General features: G+C 46.6%; 1 protein-coding gene across 1 annotated transcript in view; it reads right to left on the bottom strand.

The window, feature by feature from the left end:
• Positions 1-246: 246 nt before the first annotated feature.
• lrpprc (leucine-rich pentatricopeptide repeat containing) overlaps positions 247-20,767 on the bottom strand; it is a 202,942-nt gene continuing 182,421 nt past the window's right edge. The window contains exons 35-38 of the mRNA XM_072510996.1: positions 3,227-3,301; positions 2,233-2,317; positions 1,966-2,108; positions 247-477 (exon numbers count right to left, since the gene is read on the bottom strand). Of these exons, the coding sequence (XP_072367097.1) occupies positions 409-477; positions 1,966-2,108; positions 2,233-2,317; positions 3,227-3,301 (372 nt within the window). The 3' untranslated portion in view covers positions 247-408. The remainder of the gene's footprint in view (positions 478-1,965; positions 2,109-2,232; positions 2,318-3,226; positions 3,302-20,767) is intronic.

Genomic DNA, 20,767 nt, shown 5'->3' with positions numbered 1-20,767 from the left:
CAGTCCAATTTGGGTAATGTTGATTTGATGATTAAATATTGGTCAGGATACCACGGGAACTCCCACGCTGCTTTGACAGTGCAACACTCCCTCAGTACTGTACAGGTGTTAACTTAGAGTATGTTCCTTGTGATTGCTGCCAACACCAAAATGACAGCAATATCAAAGTTTTATAAACTGATGGAGCGAAAGTGTTAAATAAGGAAAAGCCTGAGAACATAAACAACAACTTATGAGAACAGGGAGCACAAGAGAAAAGGTTCATCCCCTTCAAATCTTTATTTGTCACGTTAAATACTCCTGTACAGTCAAACATATAGTTGTAATCACCATATTTCAGAAATACACACTTTCATCAAGGATTGGCTCATTGAAAATATAAAATGTCTGGTAGCTTCAATCTTCATCTTAGCTTTCATCAGAAGCTGCTGCTGTCTTTTCTTGCTTCAGCTTGTCTGCATAAAATTTAAAACTTTCCTGTTTAGAAAAGAAAAAGTGCTTAATAATTTGTCTGAACAGTGCCTTATCCTTCTATTATGTGTGGGCTTTGTGCTGTTATTTAAAGCATTGCATTTAAAAATAATATATATGCACTGATGGAATAACTTTCAGCTCAACAGATACAATCCCCTGAATAACATTGTAATTATGTTTTGAAAGGCAAAGTATGACTAAACACTGACATGTCACACTCCAAAGTGTTGGAGCCTTAACATTTAAATGCATTGACCTTTTCAGCAGTAATGGTATTTAGCCTTATTAAAAATCAGCACAAACTGAATGAATACCGTTTGGCATCCTCCCTCTTACACAGCAAGAGGCAAAACATGTCACAAAAGCTAGTTTTTAATGCTGACTTTTAGGATTAGAAATTGAATCGTTTTAATATTTTGAACTTTGTCTGAAACTTCTGATCAGTCCAGACTAATGGATTGAATGTCTCTCCTGTCTTCAAGAATTCTGTACAAAATGCTATGAGAAGTCTCATCAATTCCCAGCTGGGAAAATACCACAACTCTGAACTAAGAATTTTAGCACAAATTACAGAAATCTCTCTCTCTCTCGCAATTTGAGATACCATGTCACACCAGTGTCTTCTGAATCCAGGGCTGAGTTACGGTGTTAGGGCAAAGTTTTAATCAGCATCAGGTTTGATACCAGGCCTCAGAGCACTGACAGTGGGTAAAATGTAAGTGTCGCCACAGTCCCAGAGGACAATAGGCTGCTCTCCCCTTTGAGAGCTGACTGGTGGTGATTTAGCCCGACGGTCACCACACCTCAAACGAGGGGCAAGGTTGAGAAGGCGGGGCCTTCATGGATAACCTCAGCCGGTACGGAAATTGAACCCACGCTGTTGGCCTCGCTCTGCATCAAAAACCAGTCGTCCGGGCAACTGAAGATAGTCTGTATTTTTTGTCCACGGGGCAATGGATTAAGAGAAACAAAGTGGAATCTTGTGGAAGTGATTAGAGTCTCACCTGCTGGCTGCAGAGCCAATGGGTGACCCACATTTCTCCTTTGGGGAAAGCCTGCTGAACCACGGAAGGGGGTTGGTTAGTTGAGTTGGCTGGAACTACGGTTACCATCCAAGTTTGAACGGCATCAGCATGGGTAGTCATGCAATTACCAGTGAGTATGTTCCTGTGATAAACATTAAAATAGGGAATTCACTGTGTGGGGAAATCCCAAGCAGGAGCCTGTATCCTGCCACTTTGTGGCAGACTAAAGTTGCTCATCGACCTGCTACTGCATGCTATTCATTCAATTGCCCCCACGTTGTAATGCTGACAAAATAGCATTGAATCCTGTGTTGAAGGTCGTCCATTCAAGGCTTCACAGATATCGAAGGTCTAATGGTTTCTGGCTATGGTGCTTTGTAGAGAATTTTTGCAGTAATGCCCTGGGTGTACTTCAGCAATGGATCGGTGGCTGAAACCATGAACAATTTGGGTTGGGAATACTTACAGGGGGCTCAGTGAAAGGAAGAGACTCCCCGGAATTTTTCAATAGCACAGCAAAACGCTTCAGAAATAGCTCATCTGGTGTCACGTTTTCATCTTTAACCTTCTCATACAAAGCCTTTGCAGAAACCACATCATTGTCTAAAGCTAGAGAAAGAGGCAAAAATAGAGACATTTTATGCAGCTTTAGCATGGTGGCTGAGTACGTATAATTTCTTTTTCTCAATATAAATATCATCTTATTCAATAAACATAGCATTAAATAATTTACCATAACATTTCATCAGATATGAATATGCGATTTCTCTTTCTGGAAAATCTTTCATCAGGTCAAGGAGCCCAATGATCTTGTGAGACTGAGGGAAAAAAGACAAAGTTTAACCTGATGGCAGGCAATATGTTGGATAAATCTTGGCAATACTACTGGATGCTTAACAACTCCAAAAGATAATACCTTTAATCTCATTCTTCAACATGTACATTCTACATGTATATTATCACTCAAAGGAAAAATGTAAGGCTTTTTTCTGCAAGCTAAACAAAGGATCTATTGACACTGTGTTTCCTTGGGAGACAAATCAATGTAATAAATAATAATGCCAAGGAAAGCCATTAGAGGAAGTAGCACAAACTGGTACATTAGATGACTCTACTGGTGAGGGAAATAATTTGAAGGTAATGGTGAGAAGCTTATGTTAATTTGTGCAACAAGAAAGAAGCTTGTTATAACCAACTGCTTTTTATGTGCCAAAAATTTCCTAGGTCATCACACTTGTCCAGGCAGTTATTATCGGGCAGCCAGTTACACTGCAGTAGATTGCTAGAATGAGAAGATCAACTGAAACTACTCTTTTGGGATCATACTTCGATTTCTTTTGAAGATGTGTTGTGACAAATTAGGATGGGATTTACCCCCACACCTCTTTCCACTTGAATGACAAATTTATAATCTCAGCTGGGATTGTTTATTGTGAATTAGGTGGGTGCAGGGCTAGCAGAGGGTAGCTCACCTACAGAGGCTTAAAGAAAAGGAAGATGAGTTACACTGCCCCTGTGTTCATAACCTTCAACAGACAGTTAAAGTGTATCACTGGTTACTGATAGGACCTTGAGATAAGTCCCTCTTTAATCCCTTGGTTAGAAAACAGCATGTGGCTCAGAGTGAAAACATTGTGAAAATAACAAACATTGTGTTCCCTATACTGTATGTGGAACAGTTAAAACAGGATACTGCAAACATCTTAAAGTCTCTTTGGCATGCATACCTGCCCAGGTTTCTGTGACGTCTTAGTAATGAATGAAACCAAGCTGATTTTCTGTTCTGAAATCGCAGGGCACCTCTGAAAAACATCAAACCGAAAGACATTGGTGCCATTTAAATGAGTAATCTGATGAAACAGAGGGTAGCTCTTGGACGAATGCTTGAACATTTCATTACTATTACAGTGGGTCGGTGGGACAATGGGTCTCATAAATGTGATTTAACAAACATGGGATAACATATTGACTGAGTACATAGCATTTGAATAACTTAATCCTAAAATTATCAGTCTTTAAGTGGGTGAATATTTAAAAATGTAATTTGCACGTTACATATTCTGTGATTTAGGATGAGAATGTTTGATGAATAATAAAATACAATTTTCACTTTGAAGTCACCAACTTAGGTATTACAAGATCAAATGAGAGTAGTGATTCTCCATTCTATCCAACAACAATATCCCTATTGCATTCTACAACTAGCTATCTCCGTGGCTCCCTGTTCTAATGTCAATTTGTGGTGAAGTGTTATGCAGTGTGTCCACACACATATCAGACTGTTTAGGCTGACCATACAGAGGACATATATAACTAACAGAGAGGAGACTTCACTCCTTCAGTCTGGCTGAATCCAAAGTCCCAAGATGAAAGGATAATGTAGAAAACCAATGTAGAAACTTTGATGTCCTTTGCCAGGTACAATGTGAACATTTTCTTGCCAGGATATGTACCTGCCCAAGTCTCAACTTGTATTAAGTCATATAGTGCACAGTCATGATCCTGTAAAAAGCCATAAACCAAAAATATAACCCACGCCATATTAATGAATGGAATATTTCATCAGTTCAAAAGTATCAAGCTCACTTTGGATTTATTACAAATTCTATAAATTGCAGTTTACGCAATTCTTTTGAAATGTTGTGTGTCAAAATACATGGGGCCGTAAGTTTGTAACTTCCTCAGAGTGGGCAATCAGCGGCAGATTGCTCCTTTGTACCAACTTACCTTTTACAGCCAGCATTTTTTGCGGCACTAGCTGTCATTAAGCAGATGAGTTTCAGGGAGGAGGGGTGTGGAGAACAATCGGAAATTGGGGATGGTGCAGGGGATTCGCTCGGGGGCCGGGAGTACAGGGGGGTGGGGGTGCCTCGTGCGGGCCCTGACTAGGTCTTCAAAGGTTACTGAAGTTGCAAGTGCCTGTATTTCTTGACTCTTTTTAGAGTAACTATTGGTGTACAACTGGCAGGAGACTCAATGGTTAAGGGAATGGACAGGAGATTCTGTGGTCGTGAGCGAGACTCCCGGAAGGTATGTTGCCTCCCGGGTGCCAGGGATGTCTCGGATAGAGTCTACAGGATTCTTAAGGGGGAGGGGGAGCAACCAGAGTCGTGGTGCACATAGGCAGCAACGACATAGCTAAGAAAAGGGGTGACGATCTAAAAAGTGATTTTAGGGAGTTAGGTTGGAAGCTAAAGAGCAGGACAAGCAGTGTAGTAATCGCAGGATTGCTACCGGTGCCACGTGCAAGTGAGGCAAGGAACAGAGAGCGAGTGCAGCTGAACACGTGGCTACAGGGCTGGTGCAGGTGAGAAGGCTTCAGATATGTGGATCATTGGGATATCTTCTGGGGAAGGTGGGAGCTGTACATGAAGGACCTAAACTGGAGGGGCACCAATATCCTGGGTGGGAGGTTTGCTAGAGCAATTCGGGAAGGTTTAAACAAGTTTGGCAGGGGGATGGGAACCAGAACTATGGATCATAGGATAGGGCTGTTGAACAGGCAGAAATAGTATGCAGCAAGTCTGTGAGGAAGGATAGACAGTTGATAGGGCAAAGTTGCACTCAGTGGAATGGGTTAAAGTGTGTCTGTTTCAATGCAAGGAGTGTCAGGAATAAGGGAGATGAACTTAGAGCATGGATCAGTACTTGGAACTACGATGTTGTGGCCATTACGGAGACATGGATTTCACAGGGGCAGGAATGGTTGTTAGATGTTCCGGGGATTAGATGTTTTCAGAAGAATTCGGAGGGAGGTAAAAGAGGAGGGGAGTGGCACTGTTAATTAGGGAGTGTACCACAGCTGCAGAAAAGGAGGTAGTTGAAGAAGGTTTGTCTACTGAGTCAGTATGGGTGGAAGTCAGAAACAAGAAAGGAGCAGTCACTTTATTGGGAGTTTTCTCCAATAGCAGCAGACCCCCCAATAGCAGCAGAGAGATAGAGGAACAGATTGGACGGCAGATCTTGGAAAAGTGCAGAAGTAGCAGAGTTGTTGTCATGGGTGACTTCAACTTCCCTAATATTGACTGGAACCTCCTTACTGCAGATGGAACAGATTTTGTCAGGTGTGTACAGGAAGGATTCCTGACTCAACATGTAGCTAGGCCAACTAGGGGGAATACCATATTGGACTTGATGCTCGACAACGAACCAGGCCAGATGTCAGACGTCTCAGTGGGAGAGCATTTCGGTGACAGTGACCACAACTCCTTGACCTTTACCACAGTCATGGAGAGGGATAGGAACACACAGTATGGGAAGGTATTTAATTGGGGGGAGGGGAAATTATACAGCTATGAGACAGGAGCTGAGGAGCATAAAGTGTGAACAATTGTTCTTGAGGAAATGCACAACAGTAATGTGGGAATTGTTTAAGGAGCACTTGCTGCGAGTGCTGAATAGTTTTGTCCCACTGAGACGAGGAAGGAATGGTCAGGTGAAGGAGCCTTGGATGACAAGAGAAGTGGAGCTTCTAGTCAAGAGGAAGAAGGAAGCTTACGCAAGGTTAAGGAAGCAAGGATCTGACTCGGCTCTAGAAGGTGACAAGGTAGCCAGGAAGGAACTAAAAAATGGACTAAGGAGAGCTAGAAGGGCGCATGAAAAAGCCCTGGCGAAAAGGATTAGGGAAAACCCCAAGCGTTCTACACTTAAGAATATAAGAACTAGGAGCAGGAGTAGTCCATCTGGCCCCTCGAGCCTGCTCCACCATTCAATGAGATCATGGCTGATCTTTTGTGGACTCAGCTCCACTTTCCGGCCCGAACACCATAACCCTTAATCCCTTTATTCTTCAAAAAACTATCTATCTTTATCTTAAAAACATTTAATGAAGGAGCCTCAACTGCTTCACTGGACAAGGAATTCCATAGATTCACAACCCTTTGGGTGAAGAAGTTCCTCGTAAACTCAGTCCTAAATCTACTTCCCCTTATTTTGAGGCTATGCCCCCTAGTTCTGCTTTCACCTGCCAGTGGAAACAACCTGCCCACATCTATCCTATCTATTCCCTTCATAATTTTATATGTTTCTATAAGATCCCCCCTCATCCTTCTAAATTCCAACGAGTACAGTCCCAGTCTACTCAACCTCTCCTCGTAATCCAACCCCTTCAGCTCTGGGATTAACCTAGTGAATCTCCTCTGCACACCCTCCAGTGCCAGTACGTCCTTTCTCAAGGAGACCAAAACTGAACACAATACTCCAGGTGTGGCCTCACTAACACCTTATACAACTGCAGCATAACCTCCCTAGTCTTAAACTCCATCCCTCTAGCAATGAAGGACAAAATTCCATTTGCCTTCTTAATCACCTGTTGCACCTGTAAACCAACTTTTTACGACTCATGCACGAGCACACCCAGGTCTCTGCACAGCAGCATGTTTTAATATTTTATCATTTAAATAATAATCCCTTCTGCTGTTATTCCTACCAAAATGGATAACCTCACATTTGTCAACATTGTATCCCATCTGCCAGACCCTAGCCCATTCACTTAGCCTATCCAAATCCCTCTGCAGACTTCCAGTATCCTCTGCACTTTTTGCTTTACCACTCATCTTAGTGTCGTCTGCAAACTTGGACACATTGCCCTTGGTCCCCAACTCCAAATCATCTATGTAAATTGTGAACAGTTGTGGGCCCAACACTGATCCCTGAGGGACACCACTAGCTACTGATTGCCAACCAGAGAAACGCCCATTAATCCCCACTCTTTGCTTTCTATTAATTAACCAATCCTCTATCCATGCTACTACTTTCCCCTTAATGCCATGCATCTTTATCTTATGCAGCAACCTTTTGTGCACCTTGTCAAAGGCTTTCTGGAATTCCAGATATACCACATCCATTGGCTCCCCGTTATCTACCGCACTGGTAATGTCCTCAAAAAATTCCACTAAATTAGTTAGGCACGACCTGCCCTTTATGAACCCATGCTGCATCTGCACAATGGGACAATTTCCATCCAGATGCCACGCTATTTCTTCCTTGATGATAGATTCCAGCATCTTCCCTACTTATGTGAGAAATAAGAGGATGATCAGAATGAGAGTAGGGTCGATCAAGGATAGTGGAGGGAACTTGTGCCTAGAGCCTGAGGAGATGGGGGAAGCCCTAAATGAATACTTTGCTTCAGTATTCACTAGAGAGAGGGACCTTGTTGCCCATGAGAACAGTGTGAACCAGGAAATAGACTCAAACAGGTTGATATTAAGAAGGAAGATGGGCTGGAAATTGTGGAAAGCACCAGGATAGATAAGTCCCCTGGGCCTGACGGGATATACCCAAGGTTATTACGGGTAGCGAGGGAGGAGATTTCAGCGCCGTTGGCGATGATCTTTGCGTCCTCACTCTCCACTGGAGTAGTACCGGATGATTGGAGGGAGGCGAATGTTGTTCCCCTCCCTATTCAAGAAAGGGAATAGGGAAATCCCTGGGAATTACAGACCCATCAGTCTTACATCTGTGGCGAGCAAAATATTGGAAAGGATTCTGAGAGATAGGATTTATGATTATTTAGTTTGATTAAAGATAGTCAGCATGGCTTTGTGAAGGGCAGGTCATGCCTCACAAGCCTCATTGAAATATTTGAGGATGTGACGAGACACATTGATGAAGGTCGGGCAGTGGATGTGGTATATGGTTTTCATTAAGGCATTTGATAAGGTTCCTCATGGTAGGCTCATTCAGAAAATTAGGGGGCATGGGATACAGAGAAATTTGGCTGTCTGGATACAGAATTGGCTGGCCGAAAGAAGACAGCGAGTGGTAATGGATGGAAAGTATTCCGCCTGGAGGTCGGTGACCAGTGGTGTCCCGCAAGGATCTGTTCTGGGACCTCTGCTCTTTGTGGTTTTTATAAATGACTTGGATGAGGAAGTGGAAGGGTGGGTTAGTAAGTTTGCCGATGACACGAAGGTTGGGGGAGTTGTAGATAGTGTTGAGGGTTGTTGCAGGTTACAAGACATTGACTGGATGCAGAGCTGGGCTGAGAAGTGGCAGGTGGAGTTCAATGTAGATAAATATGAAGTGATTCATTTTGGAAGGTCAAATTTGAATGCTGAATACAGGGTTAAAGCCAGGATTCTCGGAAGTGTGGAGGAACAGAGGGATCTTGGGGTCCACGTACATAGATTCCTCAAAGTTGCCACCCAGGTTGATGGGGTTGTTAAGGTATGGTTTGTTGGCTTTCATTAACAGGGGGCTTGAGTTTAAGAGCGCGAGGTTTTGCTGCAGCTTGTTAAAACTCTAGTTAGACCACACTTGGAATATTGTGTCCAGTTCTGGTCGCCTCATTATAGGAAGGATGTGGGCAGCATGGTGGGTTAGCAGTGGGTTAGCCCTGCTGCCTCACGGCACCGAGGTCCCAGGTTCGATCCCGGCTCTGGGTCACTGTCCGTGTGGAGTTTGCACATTCTCCCTGTGTTTGCGTGGGTTTCGCCCCCACAACCCAAAGATGTGCAAGGTAGGTGGATTGAACATGCTAAATTGCCCCTTAATTGGAAAAAAATGAATTGGGTACACTACATTTATAAAAAAATTATAGGAAGGATGTGGATGCTTTGGAGAGGGTACAGAGGAGATTTACCAGGATGCTGCCTGGACTGGAGGGCATGTCTTATGAAGAAAGGTTGAGGGAGCTAGGGCTTTTCTCACTGGAGCGAAGAAGGCAGAGAGGAGACTTTTTTTTTTTTTTAAATGAACATTTTATGGAGGTATTTTTTTGGTATTGTAATAGCAGCAATATATACGATGTACATGAAAATATAAACATAGTGCAAATACCACCTCCCTCCCCAACAGGTCCCGCCATTAATTAACCCCCTAATCTACGTTAACCTAACCCCCTCCCCCCCTCTGCTGACGATTAATTCTCCGTGAAGAAATCGATGAATGGTTGCTACCTCCGGGCGAACCCGAACAGTGACCCTCTCAAGACAAACTTAATTTTCTCCAAACAGAGAAAGCTAGCGATGTCCACTAGTCAGGTCTCCGACTTCAGGGGCTTTGAGTCCCTCCATGCTAGTAATATTCGCCTCCGGACTACCAGAGAAGCAAAGGCCAGAATGTCTGCCTCTTTCCCCTCTTGGATTCCCGGATCTTGCAACACCCCAAAAATCGCCACCTCTGGACTCAATGCCACCCTTGTTTTTAATACCTTGGACATGACATCAGCAAACCCCTGCCAAAATCCCCTCAGCTTTGGATATGCCCAGAACATGTGGACACGGTTCGCTGGTCCTCCCGCACATTTTGCGTACCTGTCTTCCACCCCACAGAATCTGCTCATCCGGGCCACTGTATTGTGAACCCTGTGAACGACTGTGAATTGAATCAGGCTGAGTCTGGCACAAGTTGCGGTCGCGTTGACTCTACTCAACGCGTCCGCCCATAGACCATCCTCTATCTCACCCCCCAGCTCCTCCTCCCACTTTCGCTTCAGCTCCTCGGTCTGCGTCTCCTCTGATCCCGTAAGTTCCTTGTAAATGTCAGAAACGCTCCCCTCACCTATCCATCCTCTGGAAACTACCCTGTCCTGAATCCCCCTTAGCGGCAGGAGTGGGAAGATTGATACCTGTCTGCGCAGGGCAGAGAGGTGACTTGATAGAGGTGTACAAGGTGATGAGAGGCATGGATAGAATGGATAGCCAGAGACTTTTCCCCAGGGTGGAAATGGCTGTCACAAGGGGGCATAATTTTATGGTGATTGGAGGAAGGTATAGGAGAGATGTCAGAGGTAGGTTCTCTACACAGAGTGGTGGGTGTGTGGAATGCACTGCCAGCAGAGGTGGTGGAGTTGAGTCATTAGGGACATTTAAGCGACTTTTAGACAGGCACATGGACATCAGTGAATTGAAGGGGTGTAGGTTAGGTTGATCTTAGATTAGGATAAATGTCGGCACAACATCGAGAGCTGAAGGGCCTGTACTGTTCTATGTTCTAACTATCTGGAGTTAGCCATCTAAATTGCTTTGTTGGATGGTTGCCAGCCCATTGTCCAGGGGAAGTTGGCCTTTCGAGACAATTGCCGGGTAAACCCTTACCTGGGAACTTCTGAAAGGGATTTTCCAGCCCTTCTTTGGGGTACCCGCTCAAATCTGATGCTGGGTGCCAGGAAGTTATGGCCATAATCTTAAACATCTCTTGCCTTCCACTACTCTGACTTTTTCTTATTTTGATAACTTGCCAACTCTTCTACCTCACCTTCCAAACTCCCGACCTCCATCACCTAGAAAGAGGACGACAACAGATGGAGAGGAGCCCTCCAAGTCACTCACCCAAAAATTATTGGTATGCCTTCACTGCCGGTCAAAATCTTCGAACTCCCTCCCCACCAAAACGGTGGGTGCACCTAAACCACATGGACTGCTGCAGCTCAGGAAGGCATTTCACCTGCACCTTAAGAGATGGGCAATAAACGCTGACCGTGCCAATTATGCACACATCCTGAGAATAAATTGTGAAAAATGTATTTCCCATCATTCTCCACTTCCACCACAACCCATCATGTTCTGCAGTTTCACGTCAATGCCATTTACCCACTCTTAAAAGTTTGGCTTGGACATTACTTGAAATATGACACAACACCCACTCACAGACCAATGTCCCTTCATCTGTTGTGTTTTGTTAAAATTATTGCTCAAAATGTCTCTGAACCTCTGGTCCTCCACTGTGGCTGACCTATTCTTCTCTTGATGTAAAAAAAAAGAGTACATTATTAAGAATCAGTGCTATCCCGGGACTTCCGGGTGCGGCGATGACCAGCTGAGTCGCACGTTTCGGCAGCTCCCGGTGAAACGGACTTTTGGGCTCTTGATAGGAGCCCCAACGGCAATTTTGACGGCTAAAAACACTGTGCGGTAAACCAGAAGGAAATCCCCCCTGGACACGGATGAAAAAAGGAGGAGAAAGTGGCCGGATTGCAGTGGATCCTTTAGAACAGCGGCAAGAAAGGCAAGCAAAAACCAAGATGGCGTCGGAAGGTGGCAATTTAACATGGGGCCCTGAACAACAAGAGTTCTTGAAATGCTGTGTGGAAGAGCTCAAAAAGGAAATGAAGAAAGAGCTGTTGGCCCCGATATTACAGGCGATTGAAGGGCTAAAGGAGGAACAACAAACCCAGGAGCGGGAGCTTCGGTCGTGAAGGCAAAGGCAGCCGAGAATGAGGACGACATACAGGGCCTGGTGGTGAAGACGGAGACGCATGAGGCACATCAGAAACGATGTGTGGAAAGGTTGGAGGCACTGGAGAACAACGCAAGGAGGAACACCCTGAGGATTCTTGGTCTTCCTGAAGGTGTGGAGGGAGCGGACGTCGGGGCATATGTGAGCACGATGCTGCACTCATTAATGGGAGCGGAGGCCCCGGCGGGTCCGTTGGAGGTGGAGGGAGCATACCGAGTGATGGCGCGAGGGCCGAGAGCAGGAGAAATTCCCAGAGCCATAGTGGTGAGATTCCACCGCTTTAAGGATAGAGAAATGGTCCTTAGATGGGCAAAGAAAACTCGGAGCAGTAAATGGGAGAACGCGGTGATCCGCGTTTATCAAGACTGGAGTGCGGAGGTGGCGAGAAGGAGGGCGAGCTTTAATCGGGCCAAGGCGGTGCTTCATAAAAAGAAGATAAAATTTGGAATGCTGCAACCGGCAAGACTGTGGGTCACATATCGAGGGAGGCACCACTACTTTGAGACGGCGGATGAAGCGTGGACTTTTATTGTGGAAGAAAAACTGGAATGAGCGGGTTATTAAAAAGAACGTTTGAACAAAGTGGTGGGGCGAATGTGGGGGGCAAAGAGGGGGGTTAAAAAGGGGGGAAAGAGGAGTTTTATGTACTAATCCTGCGATGTGGTAACTTTTCTCTCTCCCACAGGTGGTGATGGGGGGAGGGGAGGTGGAGGAGATGGGGCGTTGGCCATTGGGGGCGGGGCCAAGGGAGAAGCGCGGGCTTGGTTCCCGCGCTATGATAATCATGGCGGGAATAGAGAAGCAGGAAGGAGGGGGCGTCGCACGGTGCGAGCCGAGGTCACGGGGGGGAAGCAGAGGTCGGCCAGAGTTTGCTGACCTCTGGGAGCAACATGGGGGGAGTAATTACGCTAGCGGGGGATCTAGCGGGGGGGGGGGGGGGGGGAGGGAGGGGGGAATTACTGGGTTGCTACTGCTGGGGAGAGGGGGGAGCTGATATGGGAGGGGTTGGGCGGGGGGGGCACCGCCTGGGGGAGATACAGCTGCGTGGGAACCGGGTGAGGAGCTGGAAAAAGGTGATGGCTAATCGACAAGGGGGGGGGGGGGGGGGGTAGTAAGCCCCCCAACCCGGCTGATCACGTGGAACGTGAGAGGGCTGAACGGGCCGATAAAGAGGGCACGGGTACTCGCACACCTTCAGAAACTTAAGGCAGATGTGGTTATGTTACAGGAAACGCACCTGAAACTGATAGACCAGGTTAGGCTACGCAAAGGATGGGTGGGGCAGGCGTTCCATTCGGGGCTAGATGCGAAAAACAGGGGGGTGGCTATATTAGTGGGGAAGCGGGTAATGTTCGAGGCAAAGACTATAGTGGCGGATAACGGGGGCAGATACGTGATGGTGAGTGGCAAACTACAGGGGGAGACGGTAGTTTTGGTGAACGTATATGCCCCGAACTGGGATGATGCCAATTTTATGAGGCGGATGCTAGGACGCATTCCGGACCTAGAGATGGGAAAGCTGATAATGGGGGGAGATTTTAATACGGTGTTGGAACCAGGGCTGGATAGGTCGAAGTCCAGGACTGGAGGGAGGCCGGCAGCAGCCAAGGTACTTAAAGATTTTATGGAGCAGATGGGAGGTGTAGACCCGTGGAGATTTAGCAGACCTAGGAGTAAGGAGTTCTCGTTTTTCTCCTATGTCCATAAAGTCTACTCGCGAATAGACTTTTTTGTGCTGGGAAGGGCGTTGATCCCGAAGGTGAGGGGAACGGAGTATACGGCTATAGCCATTTCGGATCACGCTCCACACTGGGTGGACTTGGAGATAGGGGAGGAAACAGGAGGGCGCCCACCCTGGAGAATGGACATGGGACTAATGGCAGATGAGGGTGTGTGTCTAAGGGTGAGGGGGTGCATTGAAAAGTACTTGGAACTCAATGATAATGGGGAGGTCCAGGTGGGAGTGGTCTGGGAGGCGTTGAAGGCGGTGGTTAGAGGGGAGCTGATATTAATAAGGGCACATAAAGGGAAGCAGGAGAGTAAGGAACTGGAGCGGTTGCTGCAAGAACTTTTGAGGGTGGACAGACAATATGCGGAAGTACCGGAGGAGGGACTGTACAGGGAAAGGCAAAGGCTACATGTAGAATTTGACTTGCTGACTACGGGCACTGCAGAGGCACAATGGAGGAAGGCACAGGGTGTACAGTACGAATATGGGGAGAAGGCGAGCAGGTTGCTGGCACACCAATTGAGGAAAAGGGGAGCAGCGAGGGAAATAGGGGGAGTGAGGGATGAGGAAGGAGAGATGGAGCGGGGAGCGGAGAGAGTGAATGGAGTGTTCAAGACATTTTATAAAAAATTATATGAAGCTCAACCCCCGGATGGGAGGGAGAGAATGATGGGCTTCTTGGATCGGCTGGAATTTCCCAAGGTGGAAGAGCAGGAAAGGGTGGGACTGGGAGCACAGATCGAGGTAGAAGAAGTGGTGAAAGGAATTAGGAGCATGCAGGCGGGAAAGGCCCCGGGACCGGATGGATTCCCAGTCGAATTCTATAGAAAATATGTGGACTTGCTCGTCCCGGTACTGACAAGGACCTTTAATGAGGCAAAGGAAAGGGGACAACTGCCCCCGACTATGTCTGAAGCAACGATATCGCTTCTCTTAAAGAAGGAAAAGGACCCGCTACAATGCGGGTCCTATAGACCTATTTCCCTCCTAAATGTAGATGCCAAGATCCTGGCCAATGTAATGGCAATGAGAATAGAGGAATGTGTCCCGGGGGTGGTCCACGAGGACCAAACTGGGTTTGTGAAGGGGAGACAGCTGAACACGAATATACGGAGGCTGTTAGGGGTAATGATGATGGCCCCACCAGAGGGGGAAACGGAGATAGTAGTGGCAATGGATGCCGAGAAAGCATTTGATAGAGTGGAGTGGGATTATTTGTGGGAGGTGTTGAGGAGATTTGGTTTTGGAGAGGGGTATGTTAGATGGGTGCAGCTGTTGTATAGGGCCCCAATGGCGAGCGTGGTCACGAATGGACGGGGATCTGCATATTTTCGGCTCCATAGAGGGACAAGGCAGGGATGCCCTCTGTCCCCATTATTGTTTGCACTGGCGATTGAGCCCCTGGCGATAGCGTTGAGGGGTTCCAAGAAGTGGAGGGAAGTATTTAGAGGAGGAGAAGAACACCGGGTATCTTTGTATGCGGACGATTTGCTACTATACGTGGCAGACCCGGCGGAGGGGATGCCAGAAATAATGCGGATACTTGGGAGGTTTGGGGATTTTTCAGGGTATAAATTGAACATGGGGAAAAGTGAGTTGTTTGTGGTGCATCCAGGGGAGCAGAGTAGAGAAATAGAGGACCTACCGTTGAGGAAGGTAACAAGGGACTTTCGTTACCTGGGGATCCAGATAGCCAAGAATTGGGGCACATTGCAAAGGTTAAATTTAACGCGGTTGGTGGAACAAATGGAGGAGGATTTCAAGAGATGGGATATGGTATCCCTGTCACTGGCAGGGAGGGTGCAGGCGGTTAAGATGGTGGTCCTCCCGAGATTCCTCTTTGTGTTTCAGTGCCTCCCGGTGGTGATCACGAAGGCTTTTTTAAAAAGGATTGAAAAGAGCATCATGGGTTTTGTGTGGGCCGGGAAGACTCCGAGAGTGAGGAAGGGATTCTTACAGCGTAGCAGGGATAGGGGGGGGCTGGCACTACCGAGCCTAAGTGAGTATTATTGGGCCGCTAATATTTCAATGGTGAGTAAGTGGATGGGAGAGGAGGAGGGAGCGGCGTGGAAGAGATTAGAGAGGGCGTCCTGTAGGGGGACTAGCCTACAGGCTATGGTGACAGCCCCATTGCCGTTCTCACCGAGGAACTACACCACAAGCCCGGTGGTGGTGGCTACACTGAAGATTTGGGGACAGTGGAGACGGCATAGGGGAAAGACTGGAGCCTTGGGGGGGGTCCCCGATAAGAAACAACCATAGGTTTGCCCCGGGGGGAATGGATGGGGGATATGGAATGTGGCAAAGAGCAGGAATAACGCAACTGAAAGATCTGTTTGTGGATGGGAAGTTCGCAAGTCTGGGAGCGCTGACCGAGAAATATGGGTTGCCCCAAGGGAATGCATTCAGGTATATGCAACTGAGGGCTTTTGCGAGGCAACAGGTGAGGGAATTCCCGCAGCTCCCGACACAAGAGGTGCAGGACAGAGTGATCTCAAAGACATGGGTGGGGGATGGTAAGGTGTCAGATATATATAGGGAAATGAGGGACGAAGGGGAGACTATGGTAGATGAACTAAAAGGGAAATGGGAAGAAGAGCTGGGGGAGGAGATCAAGGAGGGGCTGTGGGCAGATGCCCTAAGCAGGGTAAACCCGTCGTCCTCGTGTGCCAGGCTAAGCCTGATTCAGTTTAAGGTATTACACAGGGCGCATATGACTGGAGCACGGCTCAGTAAATTTTTTGGGGTGGAGGATAGGTGTGCGAGGTGCTCGAGAAGCCCAGCGAATCATACCCATATGTTTTGGTCATGCCCGGCACTACAGGGGTTTTGGATGGGGGTGACAAAGGTGCTTTCAAAAGTAGTGGGGGTCCGGGTCGAACCAAGCTGGAGGTTGGCTATATTTGGGGTTGCACAAGAGCCGGGAGTGCAGGAGGCGAGAGAGGCCGATGTCTTGGCCTTTGCGTCCCTAGTAGCCCGGCGCAGGATATTGCTAATGTGGAAAGAAGCCAAGCCCCCGGGGGTGGAGACCTGGATAAATGACATGGCAGGGTTTATAAAGCTAGAGCGGATTAAGTTCGTCCTAAGGGGGTCGGCTCAAGGGTTCACCAGGCGGTGGCAACCGTTCGTCGAGTACCTCGCGGATAGATAGATGGAATGGAAAAAAGAAGGCAGCAGCAGCAGCCCAGGATCTTGGGGGGGGGGGGGGGGGGGGGGGGAGGAACCAGAAGGACTCTCAAGGTTGTTAATATATACTGTATAATATGTATAGGTCGTTGCTACAGATAATTATATATTGGACTGTTAAATTATATTTTTGGAGAGTGTTACTTGTGATAAGGCAGTTGCCAATTAGGGTTAGTTTTCATTTTTGTTATTTATTCATTTTTTGTTTATAAAATAGGTCATTGCTATTTGTGTTGTTATAATATTGTGTAAAGGATGCACAATGTGCTGTGTTGGTTGACCAAAAATTTTCAATAAAGTATTTATAATAAAAGAATCAGTGCTATCCCCATTCCTTCAGTGCAATTTGGAATGTTGTGACAATAAAAGGTTATTATTATTATTAAAGGGATGACAGATAAATACTGGTCCTATTGTATTTGACTCATGTCATTTTCAATCTGACAACTGTTGATTAAAACCAGAATATCCTAGCCATTATAATACTCCCAAGAATGGTGTCTGACCAAGACGTTGGTTGGGATTTTATCCCTTGATGAAAAGATTAACGCCGGTTTTCTGTATGAGAGAACTGAACATGTACAAATGTCTGCAAACATGCACCACCATAATGAAAGGAAACAACTCAGGTCTGAGTATGGCAATCCCAAAGAAGTTAACTTTTACAAGGATGACTGTCTGCACTTCACAACAACACTACATTTCAAGAAAAGCAATCCTTAACATAGGAACCCACACCTGCTTTCCATATTCACTACGTTACACCTGCCAAGCAACTTCAGAGAGTCGTGAACACCGCCCAGTCCATCACGCGAACCTGTCTCTCATCCATTGACTCCATTTACACCTCCCGCTGCCTGGGGAAAGCAGGCAGCATAATCAAAGACCCCTCCCACCCGCCTTACTCACTCTTCCAACTTCTTCCAACGTGCAGGAGATACAGAAGTCTGAGGACACGCACGAACAGACTCAAAAACAGCTTCTTCCCCACAGTCACCAGACTCCTAAATGACCCTCTTCTGGACAGACCTCATTAACACTACACCCTGTATGCTTCATCCGGTGCCGGTGCTTATGTAGTTACAAGGGCAGCACGGTAGCATTGTGGATAGCACAATTGCTTCACAGCACCAGGGTCCCAGGTTCGATTCCGGCTTGGGTCACTGTCTGTGCGGAGTCTGCACATCCTCCCCGTGTGTGCGTGGGTTTCCTCCGGGCGCTCCGGTTTCCTCCCACAGTCCAAAGATGTGGTTAGGTGGATTGGCCATGCTAAATTGCCGTTAGTGTCCAAAATTGCCCATAGTGTTGGGTGGGGTTGCTGGGTTATGGGGATAGGGTGGAGGTGTGGACCTTGGGTAGGGTGCTCTTTCCAAGAGCCGGTGCAGACTCGATGGGCCGAATGGCCTCCTTCTGCACTGTAAATTCTATGAAAATTGTATACCTTGTGTTGCCCTATTATGTATTTTCTTTTCTTTCCTTCCCATGTACTTAATGATCTGTTGAGCTGCTCGCAGAAAAATACTTTTCACTGTACCTCGGTACACGTGACAATAAACAAATCCAATCCAATTTCCTTCTTTGAGAATACCCAGCAGTATCACTCTCATTCTAATAATCCTGAATTATACTGCTGCCATTAACAAGGCAAATAATGGAATATACAGAAAATAATGGAAATGCACAAATCAAATCAACCTGAAAGAGAAAAGGCCCTGATATCTGAACAGGTCCTTTTTCTTTCAGTTGCTTAGCAAACCCCACTTGTACCGCAGATTTCCATCTCAGATATTTGCAGAATTGTACACAAGATGCTCTCTCAACCTGAGAGCAATTGAATTATTCGTAACTAGGACATTTACGCAGCTAAGCACACCTGTTTAAATGTATTGAAATCCTTTAAATTTCAGAAAAATAAATCCTAAAAGAGCTTTTAATTCCTTTTCTTGCTGATATGTTCCAGTATATATTATGAACTTGCAGTCAATACTTAACGTTTTGAACACAAATAGAATAAAATGGGCACTGCAAATCATGTGATGTTTGGCACTTTGAGCTCCAGACATTACTGACTCTCAAGTAAATACCTAATTAAATATGGACATTCACAGCCACCCAGGGCATTCACACATCCCTTTGTTTAAGGATGAACCATTAACAACAGGACCATTGCATTCCAGCTGGCCCATCTTGCTGTTTCACAATGGACAAAAGAAACATTGAAACTCAATGTGTAGATGAATGTGAATGGATCCCATTGACCTTCTATTGTATTACAATAGTCCCTGATCCAAAATAGATTGAGTGAATTTTAAGGTGTCAAACGACAACACAGGATGTGTAATCAACACAGCCCCCCCCATTTAGGAAAAAGGACGATGAATTTGTACAAGGTACATGCACGGAAAGGAAACCATTTTGTTGCCTGCTTTTAAAACAGCAAGCTTATTGGCATACTGTCAAAGCAGCTACAAAACATCTAGGCAGCCCTGGTAATAAAAAGCAACATAGTCAAAATGGGATACTGACTCTCTTTCCCCCCCAAACTAGCTCTTCATCCAGACACACGGCAATCTCGCACCTCAATGTGCCAACATCTTCATGCACATGTATGAACAAGACCTCCTCACCGCACAGGACCGTCAACCAGCGTTATACATTTGATGCATCGATGACATTTTTTTTCTTTGGACCCACGGCGAAGAATCACTGAAACGACTACACGATGACATCAATAAGTTCCACCCCACCATCAGACTCACCATGGACTACTCTCCAGAATCGGTCGCATTCTTGGACACACTCATCTCCATCAAGGAAGGTCACCTCAGCACTTTGCTTTACCGCAAGCCTACAGATAACCTCACGATGCTCCACTTCTCCAGCTTCCACCCTAAACACATTAAAGAAGCCATCGCCTATTGACAAACCCTCCGTATACACAGGATCTGCTCAGACGAGGAGGAGCATAACACATCTACAGTTGCTGAAAGATACCCTCGTACGAACGGGATACGGTGCTCGACTCATCGATCGACAGTTCCAACGCGCCACAGCAAAAAAACGCACCGACCTCCTCAGAAGACAAACACTGGACACAACTGACAAGAGTACCCATCGTCGTCTAGAACTTCCCCGGAGCAGAGAAACTACAACATCTTCTGTGCAGCTTTCAACACGTCATCGATGAAGATGAACACCGTGCCAAGATCATCCCCACACCACCATTGCTTGCCTTCAAACAACCACGCAACCTCAAACAAACCATTGTTTGTAGCAAATTACCCAGGCTTCAGAACAGCGACCACGACACCACACAACCCTGCCATGGCAATCTCTGCAAGACATGCCATATCATTGACATGGGTACCACCATTACACGCGAGAACACCACCCACCAGGTACGCGGTACATACTCACGCGACTCGGCCTACGTTGTCTACCTCATACGCTGCAGGAAAGGATGACCCGAGGCGTGGTACATTGGCGAGACCATGCAGACGCTGCGGACAACGGATGAACGGACATCGCGTGACAATCGCCAGGCAGGGGAATACTTCAGCAGCCAAGGGCATTCAGCCTCTGATCTTTGGGTAAGCGTTCTCCAAGGCGGAGTTCAGGACTCACGACAACACAGAATCGCCGAGCAGAAACCTATTGCCAGGTTCTGCACACGAGTACAGCCTCAACCGGGCCCTTGGATTCATGTCGCATTACATTCACACCCCCACCATCTGGCGTGGGCTTGGGAAATCCTGCCAACTGTCCTGGCTTGAGACAATTCACACCTCTTTAACCTGTGATTGTCCCTCTCTCCAGTTGCTCCATCTGGACCTGTAAAGACTTAATTACCTGCAAAGACTCGCATTCAAAGTATCGTCTTGCATCTTTGACTTTGTCTATCTGGAACCCACCTCTCCATTCACCTGAGGAAGGAGCTGTGCTCCGAAAGCTAGTGATTCTAAACAAACCTGTTAAGACTTTAACCTGGTGCTGTAAGACGTCTTACTGTGCTCACCCCAGTCCAACGCCGGCATCTCCACATCAAGTTCACCCGAGAACCAACCTCCTGGGAATTTGACTACACAAAGCATCAGTTTGCGGAGAATCCTCTGCTTTACAAGACTTTTACTTCAACTAAAGTTTCAACTCATCCAAGAACTACAAGCCTGCT

This window comes from Scyliorhinus torazame, chromosome 1, assembly GCF_047496885.1.
Source record: "Scyliorhinus torazame isolate Kashiwa2021f chromosome 1, sScyTor2.1, whole genome shotgun sequence".
Taxonomy (NCBI): Eukaryota; Metazoa; Chordata; class Chondrichthyes; order Carcharhiniformes; family Scyliorhinidae; genus Scyliorhinus; species Scyliorhinus torazame.
This window is presented reverse-complemented; position numbering and strand designations above follow the sequence as displayed.